Genomic DNA, 13,144 nt, shown 5'->3' with positions numbered 1-13,144 from the left:
TCGTTACTCAAAGACACATTTTAAAAGATCTACAGGTGGAGGTAATTATTTCACTTGTGATTCTGTGAAGAGACCCGGAAAACATGAACAGTTTGTGGTCCTGAGGACAGAGTTTGAGAACCTACTGTATGTACTAGTTCATTTATTGCTAGATCCTTTCAACACTTGTAATAGTTGCCCGCTTCCTATAGGGATTTATTTGTCAAGGGTCGAAAATAAGGGACAAGTTTTAGAAGTAAACCATCGCCACAGCTGCTTTACGGGGGTCATTCCGAGTTGTTCGCTCTGTATTTTTTTCTCGCAACGGAGCGATTAGTCGCTAATGCGCATGCGCAATGTCCGCACTGCGACTGCGCCAAGTAAATTTGCTATGCAGTTAGGTATTTTACTCACGGCATTACAAGGTTTTTTCTTCGTTCTGGTGATCGTAATGTGATTGACAGGAAGTGGGTGTTTCTGGGCGGAAACAGGCCGTTTTATGGGTGTGTGCGAAAAAACGCTACCTTTTCTGGGAAAAACGCGGGAGTGGCTGGAGAAACGGGGGAGTGTCTGGGCGAACGCTGGGTGTGTTTGTGACGTCAAACCAGGAATGACAAGCACTGAACTGATCGCAGATGCCGAGTAAGTGTGGAGCTACTCAGAAACTGCTAAGAAGTGTCTATTCGCTATTTTGCTAATCTTTCGTTCGCAATTTTGATAAGCTAAGATTCACTCCCAGTAGGCGGCGGCTTAGCGTGTGCAAAGCTGCTAAAAGCAGCTTGCGAGCGAACAACTCGGAATGACCCCCTACATCGCTACAGTAGATATTAGGGGTAATTCAGACCTGATCGCTAGCAAGTGATTTTTGCACTGCTGCGATCAGATAGTCGCCGCCTACATGGGGAGTGTATTTTAGCTGTGCAAGTGTGCGATCGCATGCACAGATTTTGTGCAGTCTCAGCGCAGCCCAGGACTTGCTCAGCCGCTGCGATCACATCAGCCTGTCCGGGACCGGAATTGACGTCAGACACCGGCACTGCAAACGCATGGACACGCCTGCATTTTTCCAGACACTCCCTCAAAACGGTCAGTTGACACCCACAAACGCCTTCTTCCTGTAAATCTCCTTGCGAATGCCCGTGCGAATGGATCCTTCGGTGCATGCGCAGTTTGGACCTGACTGCCCGCTGTGCGAAAACGCAGCCTAGCGATCAGGTATGAATTAACCCCATAATATCTAAATTCACCAAAATCATAGGAATACCACAACGAAACATGATATATAGGTAAACAATAAAAATATAATAGAAATATAGTTATAAATCTTTTACCTGAAGCCATAAGTTCTTGGCAGTGGGAATTAGCAGCCCTGTAATCTTGGCACTCCAGTGCTTGCTCAGATAAAAGAGTAAGAACTTGTCCTGTCCTCTCCATCTCTTCATTTCCTGGAACACAGAACCGTTTCCGATCATGAACTTTATGGGTCAGAGTCAGAGGTGAGCGCAGAACCGATGTTTGTACAGTTATTTGCTACTGTGGATGCACAAAAAGTCTAGGAAGCCCTTACAGCTCACACGCGAATCAAAGTCTGCATTTGCATACGACATGGCTATTACTGGAGACAGCTTCTGTGATCTATGTGTGGTTCAGGTTAGAGGCTGGGAGGTGACCTAAAGTCTGCGCAAAAAGAAGGCGAGTCATGGGCGTGTTTCGGCATGTGGCTGTGACCTCTCTTTTATGCAGGAGCCATATTAAGAAAGTTACAAAAGAGACAGGGGCAGGGCCAGGTCAAGGAGTCAATGCTGCAACCGATGGTGTAGAGATCGGATCCGAGAGAGCACTGCTCACATATACAAAGTGGCTGTGGCAGGGCTTGCTCAGTCCGTCACATGCTTGTGCACAAGGGCAAAAACCCTCATCTGCATATTTCACACTTGAGAATCTGTGGAAAATCGCAGCTGTGCATGATCTGAGTGCACCTGTGAATCAGGCCTTACATTACTTACATAGAAAGATGTGACATGCACCGGTGATGTTTTATAATGCACATATTGTATCTTGGAGATTCCCTTTCCATTTCTCATTATATTGTTTAGAAATGACTGGAGGCAGTAACACTCACTGATCATATACTCTTATAAGGTATGTATGTGTGTATAATACTTGTAGACTATCTGAATGTCAGTTACAGATATGTCCTCATACATGCAGCCTCGATACGCCATGCAGTGCGAAATGTCGGACATGAGTGAGCTGCCAGGTCCTGTGCATCTTTTTAGCTGTAAATGCATCTTAATCGCAACACAATGCAACTAGGATACACAAGCAGACTGTGTTGATTAATGTGGTATACTGTATAAATGCAGCCACGCTCATCATGGCTATATCTGCGCGGCTAGGTAATTGCTGCTCCCATTCCTATAAATGGGGCGCGTGCACTTCTAAGAAATGCAAGGCCCAGACGTGCATGTGGTCGCGCCTTACAAGGTGTCATTGCGAAAAGAAGTAACCACGACGACGATGAGCGTGGCTACGTCTGTATGACACTCGTATATTGTATGTGACCGAGTATATACAGAGCACAACGGAACCTGTTTAGGGAAAAAGCTATAGCTGCTACATTGTAGCACTTTGTGTACAGATTCAGAGAGTCAGTCGCAAACAAGTGTCACAAATCACATTAATCAGCAGTGTCTCCTCTAGTCGCATTGCGACTAAAATGCATTTTTCTGCAAAAAGGAGGCAAAAAAGACACTAGACGCTAGAAGATTCTCACACGACCTCGCGTGCTAAGAGGAGCTGTTTGGAGCGACTGCTGCAAAAGGTGTATGAGGACATATCTGTAGACACCCTGAAATAGTGATGATCTCTCTAATTCCTGAAGATTCTAGTAATCATCCTGAGGCCAAGCTGGGCGTCTCTGTCTGCCATGGAGGAAGCACTGTGGAAAAGAATAAAGATGGTGCATGCTACAAGAAAATGACCACTGATGGCTACATGCTGTGTACAGAAGAATGTGTGAAGAATTACATGAGATTTGTGCCCAAGGAAGTGTGCATATTTACTGGAGACGTGGGCTCCATAACAGTTCATGAGTGTTGTGTTACAGGGTTTGTGTGCTGCTCTACAAAGAAACTGTTCCCAAGATGCTAGTAATAGTACAGTGCAGCATATTTCGAATGCATAGTTGTACACCATTTATTAATAAATCATAAAAGTGGAATGCTCACAGCATAGCCAATCAGATCATCTGTATGGTCACAGTATAGCCAATCAGATCATCTGTATGGTCACAGTATAGCCATAAAGGCATCAGAATGATCACAATAGTAGGAGATGTCAGTGCTGTGGGAGGCAGACACTGTAAACTTGCAAATTATTAATGAGAGCAGGACCATGCGTGAGTGGGGTAGAGTCATGAAGTGAGATGGGGAAGCCACAGCCTGAGAGTTATATAATAGAAGGAGCAGAGTCCTCCAACAGCACATTAGTAACATGAGGCTTCTGTCATACTGATGGGAGGAAAACTCTGGCGTCAGTTACAGAACTATAGCAGGTACATATCATTCATTCAACCTGCTTATTTTTTAGCCTTGATTTCCGTTTAGCGGATTTGGGGTAACATATGCCACTCATGTAATTGCCTATGGTAAATGGATCTTCATGTTCCTCTCTTCCTATATGACCCGAGGGGGTTACAAGCAGAAAACTAAAGCGTTCACTCATACGAAGTTGACAAGTGCTTTTGAGCGGCCAAGGTTACCATGACAAATGTATTTTTTCTTCTCGTCTACCTCTGCAAGTACTTTAGAGATATCCATTTAACCGCACTGTTCCTTTTTGTGACATTATGAAAAAAAGAGAAAAAGTTATGTGCTAATGAGTGCCCGAGTCAGTGGGAGTTACAGCTGAAGTGGCACATTTATAATGGAGCTTAGCACATTATTACCTACTTTCCTATACAGAACAGAGACAGCGCCGGCCAAACAAAGCACCCAGTCCTCATCAACAGATTACAGAGGAACCTTATCTCTACAGAACAGTGCTCTGAGCAGAATACTAATTATACCTGCTAAATCTAGATGAAGTACGGACTGGCTGTGCAATAGTCCCAGACTGTGCCACTGCAAATTCTACATCTTTAATTGGCTGCAGTCATTTACGGCGGACTAATTGGTCCCCCAGGGATATCCGAATATCGTTGGTTCCGAAATTAAATCCCTGATAAGTGCCCTGCTTTTGCGATCGCGGCAACAAAAACGCATTGGTCCATGAGAACTTATCTCGAATCCTGTGTTTTCGCATGAAAACGAGATTTTTTTTTTGGGTGAAAACGGTCAATAATACAAATTGGATACATATGTGATTAACCAATTTGTCTTAATGACAGGTTCTGTCCATTTTCCAGCGTTTAGGAGCACTGGTCGAATGTCATTTGCTTTCATCCATTACCAGATTTTCATACCAACCAGCCAGATCTGGCAGATTATCTGCCATATAACTGTATAGTGCATATCCAACTTTAGCATACATCCCAACTTTTCAGCGCAAAGAATAAGGACCCATAAAGGGGGTGTGGCATGTCAAGGGGGTGTGGCCTCATGGCAAAGACCTGTTTTTCAGCATCCTGGGAGCGTGCTCAGCGCTCCCCGAGCAGCACCCTTTTCACCTCCATGTACTGTATAGATGCTGTTCAAAGGATCCCCCAACTGCCTACCCCCACCCACGGTACACTGCGACCCGCAGGTGGGACAGTGTACAAATAGTGTGAATCAGGACAGTTGGGAGGTACGGCTTTAGTCATATTGTTACTGCAAGTAACTGCGTGGAGTGCTCATTCCATCAACGATTTTGAGGGTGATGCAGACTTGAAAGTAAGTCAGAGAAACCAAAAAGAAACCTAAGTCTTAGAATTAAAGAATTTCATTTTATACCAAGAATCAATCAACAGATAATGCAATAAAGCATTGTGTACTATAATAGTACAATAAAAATCTAAAATGAGGAATTGCATAGAAAGAAATGCATAAGATGAAATGTAAAATATGCCCTCTACAGTGTGTGTATGTACAGCGGAACTTTGTATAAACTGTGGGCCCAATATTTCCAATAGATTTGTGATAGAACAATAGAGAGCTTGAAAGAGCCCGTAGAATACCAGAGCTTCAGGTATCGTACCGCAATAGTGAAATGCATTTCATGTGTGTCCGGTTCCAGCACCGTCACACTGAGGTCGACATACAGCGGTTACTGGTGACAGAGTCACTGTCGACATCCCATACCCAAATCCTGTTGTACATACCTGGCATGGCCAAATACAGCGTGATGTTTTAAAATCCTTACATTTCGCCAGGTGGGTTCTGTGGGTACAAGCTACTCCCACATGCCCCTAAGACAGCTATGTTCACCTTAAATCAGTGTTTCCCAACCTCGGTCCTCAAGGCACACTAACAGTCCTGGTTTTAGTTATATCCAGGTTTGAACATAGGTGACTTAATTAGTACCTCAGTTATTTTGATTTAACCATCTGTGCTGAAGCCTGGATATCACTAAAACCTGCACCGCTGGTGTGCCTTGAGGACCGCGGTTGGGAATGCCTGCCTTAAATTATAAGGGCAATCAGTCATCTGGAGGCACCAAAAGAAATTGCACCAGTTACTCGCTAAAGACTGTACCATCACTTCCTCTGCAAGCAGTCATCTAGGTTGTACTGGAAGTAGCAATTCACGGAGAACCAAGCCTGTAACGGAACACCACTGCTTCCTGTATATCGGTGTCCAATTGGAAAGGTCAGCATCATATTTCACTAAACTGCTATGATGTTGTTATTATATATAGAAACACGTTTCCTGAATAATTTATGCTTACAATAAAAATTAAGGACATGTACTGTATGAGAGATACCTGTATATAAATAGGCAATCACTGGTATATTCTAGAATAGAGTAAATGGCGTTTTATAGCTGCAGAAAGGAATTTAGCAAACTGCCCATCTTTACTACAAAAGTTACCGAGAAACGAGCAGCTTCCACAACTTGGCAACAAGTAAACAATCACATTTATTGAGCCCACAGCAACAAAAATTCCAGCAGAAGAGAATTAATCAATAGTATTTCCTCTGGCAACGGGAGCGCAACACCATAGAAAGAAATTAGTTACAGCTGAGTTGCAGCTAAAAGATAGTGAATTTATCTAAGAGCTCTACGGGCAATCATTACTAGCGCGCACTGGTGCAATAAGCCGGGCAATGATCCCCGTTAGGCCTGTGTGTGAACTGTGTGAAATACAAATGTAGTGCTAGACAAGATATACGCGGCAGATATGTAACTCAACAACACTTTTTTTTTTTTAATTATGATTTTATTTTATTTTTTGATTATTTAATTTCCTTGCTGATTGAACTGTGATGTTTATTTATTTTAACTCTGGTACATTTTGAAGCATGATGATTTTACAGTTGGAGCATTCAGCCAATGAGCTACGCAGCTGTAGCCTATCCTCAAAATTTACTTTTGTAAACAACTATGAACACAAATGAATGCAGAGATGCCCTTTCAGCTCAGGATTTTGGCGCTATAACCACTAAACTTAAAGTAGCAATTTGATTCAAGGCAAAACCGGGTTGTTGTTTTTTTAAGTAAAGAAACAGAATCACCCTAAACTGTACCTAGGCTGCATGAAGTCCAAAAGTGTCCAAAAAATAGCTCAAATCTCACATAAACAGGGGGGGAGGAGACACGATACACCACTCAATCCTCTATACTCTGTAATTTGTGGCGCTATATAAATACAGGACAATAAGAAGAAGAAGAAGAATAGTAATCTTGGTGCCAGTTATGTCAACATGAATTAGCAACTAAATTGACCTTAAAGAGAACAGCCAATCAAAGGTCCTGTGGGCGGAGTTACCATTAATTGTCCACATGTCCTGTGATTGGCCGTTTTTTTTGTAACATAAATAGACTTTGTGCTCTTAAGCTCCCATTGCCTTGCCAAGCTGAAATTTGCTGGCAGCAGGGGAGAAATTGCTGTATAATCCTACCGTGGGAACATGGATAAGACAACGCAATCTTGGACCTGGACCCGGGATATTACATCACAGGACTCCAGTATTTATAGGTAGGCGGCTACTCTACATTTTGTTGCAATACTTACCTACAGTATGTATGTTCTTTTAATATCAATGTTTTAATTTGCTCTTTAAAGGATAAACTGCCCACATGACCATGAAAGGGAAGTGTTCCTGCTAATGGAATTAAGGGATCCTATTCTCAAGGAGTGATATTATACTGTATATGAGCAATCCAGTAAAATTCCTGTAAATTTAATACCAAGAGGGTAAAATAAGAATTTACTTACCGATAATTCTATTTCTCGGAGTCCGTAGTGGATGCTGGGGTTCCTGAAAGGACCATGGGGAATAGCGGCTCCGCAGGAGACAGGGCACAAAAGTAAAGCTTTCCGATCAGGTGGTGTGCACTGGCTCCTCCCCCTATGACCCTCCTCCAAGCCAGTTAGGTACTGTGCCCGGACGAGCGTACACAATAAGGGAGGAATTTTGAATCCCGGGTAAGACTCATACCAGCCACACCAATCACACCGTACAACTTGTGATCTGAACCCAGTTAACAGTATGATAACAGCGGAGCCTCTGAAAAGATGGCTCACAACAATAATAACCCGATTTTTGTAACTATGTACAAGTATTGCAGATAATCCGCACTTGGGATGGGCGCCCAGCATCCACTACGGACTCCGAGAAATAGAATTATCGGTAAGTAAATTCTTATTTTCTCTATCGTCCTAGTGGATGCTGGGGTTCCTGAAAGGACCATGGGGATTATACCAAAGCTCCCAAACGGGCGGGAGAGTGCGGATGACTCTGCAGCACCGAATGAGAGAACTCCAGGTCCTCCTTAGCCAGGGTATCAAATTTGTAGAATTTAGCAAACGTGTTTGCCCCTGACCAAGTAGCTGCTCGGCAAAGTTGTAAAGCCGAGACCCCTCGGGCAGCCGCCCAAGATGAGCCCACCTTCCTTGTGGAATGGGCCTTTACATATTTTGGCTGTGGCAGGCCTGCCACAGAATGTGCAAGCTGAATTGTATTACACATCCAACTAGCAATAGTATGCTTAGAAGCAAGAGCACCCAGTTTGTTGGGTGCATACAGGATAACAGCAAGTCAGTTTTCCTGACTCCAGCCGTCCTGGAACATATTTTCAGGGCCCTGACAACATCTAGCAACTTGGAGTCCTCCAAGTCCCTAGTAGGTGCAAGGCACCACAATAAGCTGGTTCAGGTGAAACACTGACACCACCTTAGGGAGAGAACTGGGGACGAGTCCGCAGCTCTGCCCTGTCCGAATGGACAAACAGATATGGGCTTTTTTGAGAAAAAACCGCCAATTTGACACTCGCCTGGTCCAGGCCAGGGCCAAGAGCATGGTCACTTTTCATGTGAGATGCTTCAAATCCACAGATTTGACTGGTTGTAAACCAATGTGATTTGAGGAATCCCAGAACTACGTTGAGATCCCACAGTGCCACTGGAGGCACAAAAGGGGGTTGTATATGCAATACTCCCTTGACAAATTTCTAGACTTCAGGAACTGAAGCCAATTCTTTCTGGAAGAAAATCGACAGGGCCGAAATTTGAACCTTAATGGACCCCAATTTGAGGCCCATAGACACTCCTGTTTGCAGGAAATGCAGGAAACGACCGAGTTGAAATTTCTTTGTGGGGCCTTCCTGGCCTCACACCACGCAACATATTTACGCCACATTTGGTGATAATGTTGTGCGGTCACCTCCTTTCTGGCTTTGACCAGGGTAGGAATGACCTCTTCCGGAATGCCTTTTTCCCTTAGGATCCGGCTTTCCACCGCCATGCCGACAAACGCAGCTGCGGTAAGTCTTGGAACAGACATGGTACTTGCTGAAGCAAGTCCCTTCTTAGCGGCAGAGGCCATAAGACCTCTGTAAGCATCTCTTGAAGTTCCGGGTACCAAGTCCTTCTTGGCCAATCCGGAGCCATGAGTATAGTTCTTACTCCTCTACGTCTTATAATTCTCAGCACCTTAGGTATGAGAAGCAGAGGAGGGAACACATACACCGACTGGTACACCCACGGTGTTACCAGAACGTCCACAGCTATTGCCTGAGGGTCTCTTGACCTGGCGCAATACCTGTCCCGTTTTTTGTTCAGACGGGACGCCATCATGTCCACCTTTGGTATTTCCCAACGGTTTACAATCATGTGGAAAAAACTTCCCGATGAAGTTTCCACTCTCCCGGGTGGAGGTCGTGCCTGCTGAGGAAGTCTGCTTCCCAGTTTCCATTCCCGGGATGAAACACTGCTGACAGTGCTATCACATGATTTTCCGCCCAGCGAAAAGTCCTTGCAGTTTTTTCCATTGCCCTCCTGCTTCTTGTGTCGCCCTGTCTGTTTACGTGGGCGACTGCCGTGATGTTTTTCCCACTGGATCAATACCGGCTGACCTTGAAGCAGAGGTCTTGCTAAGCTTAGAGCATTATAAATTTACCCTTAGCTCCAGTATATTTATGTGGAGAAAAGTCTCCAGACTTGATCACACTCCCTGGAAATTTTTTCCTTGTGTGACTGCTCCCCAGCCTCTCGGGCTGGGCTCCGTGGTCACCAGCATCCAATCCTGAATGCCGAATCTGCGGCTCTCTATAAGATGAGCACTCTATAACCACCACAGGAGAGACACCCTTGTCCTTGGATATAGGGTTATCCGCTGATGCATCTGAAGATGCGATCCGGACCATTTGTCCAGCAGATCCCACTAAAAAGTTCTTGCGTGAAATCTGCCGAATGGAATTGCTTCGTAGGAAGCCACCATTTTTACCAGGACCCTTGTGCAATGATGCACTGTTTTTAGGAGGTTCCTGACTAGCTCGGATAACTCCCTGGCTTTCTCTTCCGGGAGAAACACCTTTTTCTGGACTGTGTCCAGAATCATCCCTAGGCACAGCAGACGTGTCGTCGGGATCAGCTGCGATTTTGGAATATTTAGAATCCACCCGTGCTGTTGTAGCAGTATCCGAGATAGTGCTACTCCGACCTCCAACTGTTCCCTGGACTATGCCCTTATCAGGAGATCGTCCAAGTAAGGGATAATTAAGACGCCTTTTCTTCGAAGAAGAATCATCATTTCGGCCATTACCTTGGTAAAGACCCGGGGTGCCGTGGACAATCCAAACGGCAGCGTCTGAAACTGATATTGACAGTTCTGCACCACGAACCTGAGGTACCCTTAGTGAGAAGGGCAAATTTGGGACATAGAGGTAAGCATCCCTGATGTCCCGGGACACTATATAGTCCCCTTCTTCCTGGTTCGTTATCACTGCTCTGAGTGACTCCATCTTGATTTGAACCTTTGTAAGTGTTCAAAAAAAAATTTTTAGAATAAGTCTCACCTAGCCTTCTGGCTTCAGTACCACAATATAGTGTGGAATAATACCCCTTTTCTTGTAGTAGGAGGGGTAATTTAATTATCACCTGCTGGGAATACAGCTTGTGAATTTTTTCCCATACTGCCTCCTTATCGGAGGGAGACTTGGTAAAGCAGACTTCAGGAGCCTGCGAAGGGGAAACGTCTCGACATTCCAATCTGTACCCCCGGGATACTACTTGTAGGATCCAGGGGTCCTGTACGGTCTCAGCGCCATGCTGAGAACTTGTCAGAAGCGGTGGAACGCTTCTGTTCCTGGGAATGGGCTGCCTGCTGCAGTCTTCTTCCCTTTCCTCTATCCCTGGGCAGATATGATCTTATAGGGACGAGAGGACTGAGGCTGAAAAGACGGTGTCTTTTTCTGCAGAGATGTGACTTAGGGTAAAAAACGGTGGATTTTCCAGCAGTTGCCGTGGCCACCAGGTCCGATGGACCGACCCCAAATAACTCCTCTTCCTTTATACGGCAATACACCTTTGTGCCGTTTGGAATCTGCATCACCTGACCACTGTCGTGTCCATAACATCTTCTGGCAGTTATGGACATCGCATTTACTCATGATGCCAGAGTGCAAATATCCCTCTGTGCATCTCGCATATATAGAAATGCATCCTTTAAATGCTCTATAGTCAATAAAATACTGTCCCTGTCAAGGGTATCAATATTTTTAGTCAGGGAATCCGACCAAGCCACCCCAGCTCTGCACATCCAGGCTGAGGCGATCGCTGGTCGCAGTATAACACCAGTATGTGTGTATATACTTTTTATGATATTTTCCAGCCTCCTGTCAGCTGGTCCTTGAGGACGGCCCTATCTATAGACGGTACCGCCACTTGTTTTGATAAGCGTGTGAGCGCCTTATCCACCCTAAGGGGTGTTTCCCAACGCGCCCTAACTTCTGGCGGGAAAGGGTATACCGCCCATAATTTTCTATCGGGGGGAACCCACGCATCATCACACACTTTATTTAATTTATCTGATTCAGGAAAAACTATGGTAGTTTTTTCACATCCCACATAATACCCTCTTTTGTGGTACTTGTAGTATCAGAAATATGTAACACCTCCTTCATTGCCTTTAACGTGTGGCCCTAATAAGGAATACGTTTGTTTATTCACCGTCGACACTGGATTCAGTGTCCCTGTCTGTGTCTGTGTCGACCGACTAAAGTAAACGGGCGTTTTAAAACCCCTGACGGTGTTTTTGAGACGTCTGGACCGGTACTAATTGTTTGTCGGCCGTCTCATGTCGTCAACCGACCTTGCAGCGTGTTGACATTATCACGTAATTTCCTAAATAAGCCATCCATTCCGGTGTCGACTCCCTAGAGAGTGACATCACCATTACAGGCAATTGCTCCGCCTCCTCACCAACATCGTCCTCCTACATGTCGACACACACGTACCGACACACAGCACACACACAGGGAATGCTCTGATAGAGGACAGGACCCACTAGCCCTTTGGAGAGACAGAGGGAGAGTTTGCCAGCACACACCAAAAACGCTATAATTATATAGGGACAACCTTATATAAGTGTTTTCCCTTATAGCATCTTAATATATAAGCATATCGCCAAATTAGTGCCCCCCCTCTCTGTTTTAACCCTGTTTCTGTAGTGCAGTGCAGGGGAGAGCCTGGGAGCCTTCCCTCCAGCCTTTCTGTGAGGGAAAATGGCGCTGTGTGCTGAGGAGATAGGCCCCGCCCCTTTTTCGGCGGCCTCGTCTCCCGCTCTTAACGGATTCTGGCAGGGGTTAAATATCTCCATATAGCCTCCGGAGGCTATATGTGAGGTATTTTTAGCCAAAATAGGTATTCATTTGCCTCCCAGGGCGCCCCCCTCCCAGCGCCCTGCACCCTCAGTGACTGCCGTGTGAAGTGTGCTGAGAGGAAAATGGCGCACAGCTGCAGTGCTGTGCGCTACCTTTAGAAGACTGAGGAGTCTTCTGCCGCCGATTCTGGACCTCTTCTTACTTCAGCATCTGCAAGGGGGCCGGCGGCAAGGCTCCGGTGACCATCCAGGCTGTACCTGTGATCGTCCCTCTGGAGCTAATGTCCAGTAGCCAAGAAGCCAATCCATCCTGCACGCAGGTGAGTTCACTTCTTCTCCCCTAAGTCCCTCGTTGCAGTGATCCTGTTGCCAGCAGGACTCACTGTAAAATAAAAAACCTAAGCTAAACTTTTCTAAGCAGTTCTTTAGGAGAGCCACCTAGATTGCACCCTTCTCGGCCGGGCACAAAAATCTAACTGGCTTGGAGGAGGGTCATAGGGGGAGGAGCCAGTGCACACCACCTGATCGGAAAGCTTTACTTTTGTGCCCTGTCTCCTGCGGAGCCGCTATTCCCCATGGTCCTTTCAGGAACCCCAGCATCCACTAGGACGATAGAGAAAAATATATCATTGTGGCGCTATCTCCACCTACATAAATTCACAGTGTCACCAAAGGAAAGTTACAAAGTAATTTATTTGAGTGTGTAAACACTGGTTTTGCTCAGTAACCTCTTACACAAGTTCTACTGTATGTGTTTATGTTCACTTTGCATATGTATGTCGGGGAGGAAATCTCTCTTTATCAGCCATACCGAGCCACTGGGATTACCTACTCATTTTTATGAGCTTACATTCTCTTTAAGGTTAGTAGGGCTGTTGGTATAATTGGCGCCAGGATTGAGAAGCAACCCCCCTTTTTTTT

At 45.3% G+C, this 13,144-nt stretch overlaps 1 protein-coding gene across 3 annotated transcripts in view; it reads right to left on the bottom strand.

The window, feature by feature from the left end:
• NBAS (NBAS subunit of NRZ tethering complex) overlaps positions 1-13,144 on the bottom strand; it is a 1,316,984-nt gene that overhangs the window by 756,346 nt on the left and 547,494 nt on the right. For all 3 annotated transcript variants that reach the window (XM_063915380.1, XM_063915382.1, XM_063915381.1), the window contains one exon: positions 1,311-1,424. In XM_063915380.1, the coding sequence (XP_063771450.1) occupies positions 1,311-1,424 (114 nt within the window). The remainder of the gene's footprint in view (positions 1-1,310; positions 1,425-13,144) is intronic.

Source organism: Pseudophryne corroboree, chromosome 4 (assembly GCF_028390025.1).
Source record: "Pseudophryne corroboree isolate aPseCor3 chromosome 4, aPseCor3.hap2, whole genome shotgun sequence".
Taxonomy (NCBI): domain Eukaryota; kingdom Metazoa; phylum Chordata; class Amphibia; order Anura; family Myobatrachidae; genus Pseudophryne; species Pseudophryne corroboree.
Note: the sequence above shows the minus strand (reverse complement) of the source record. Positions and strands in the feature narration are given on the sequence as shown.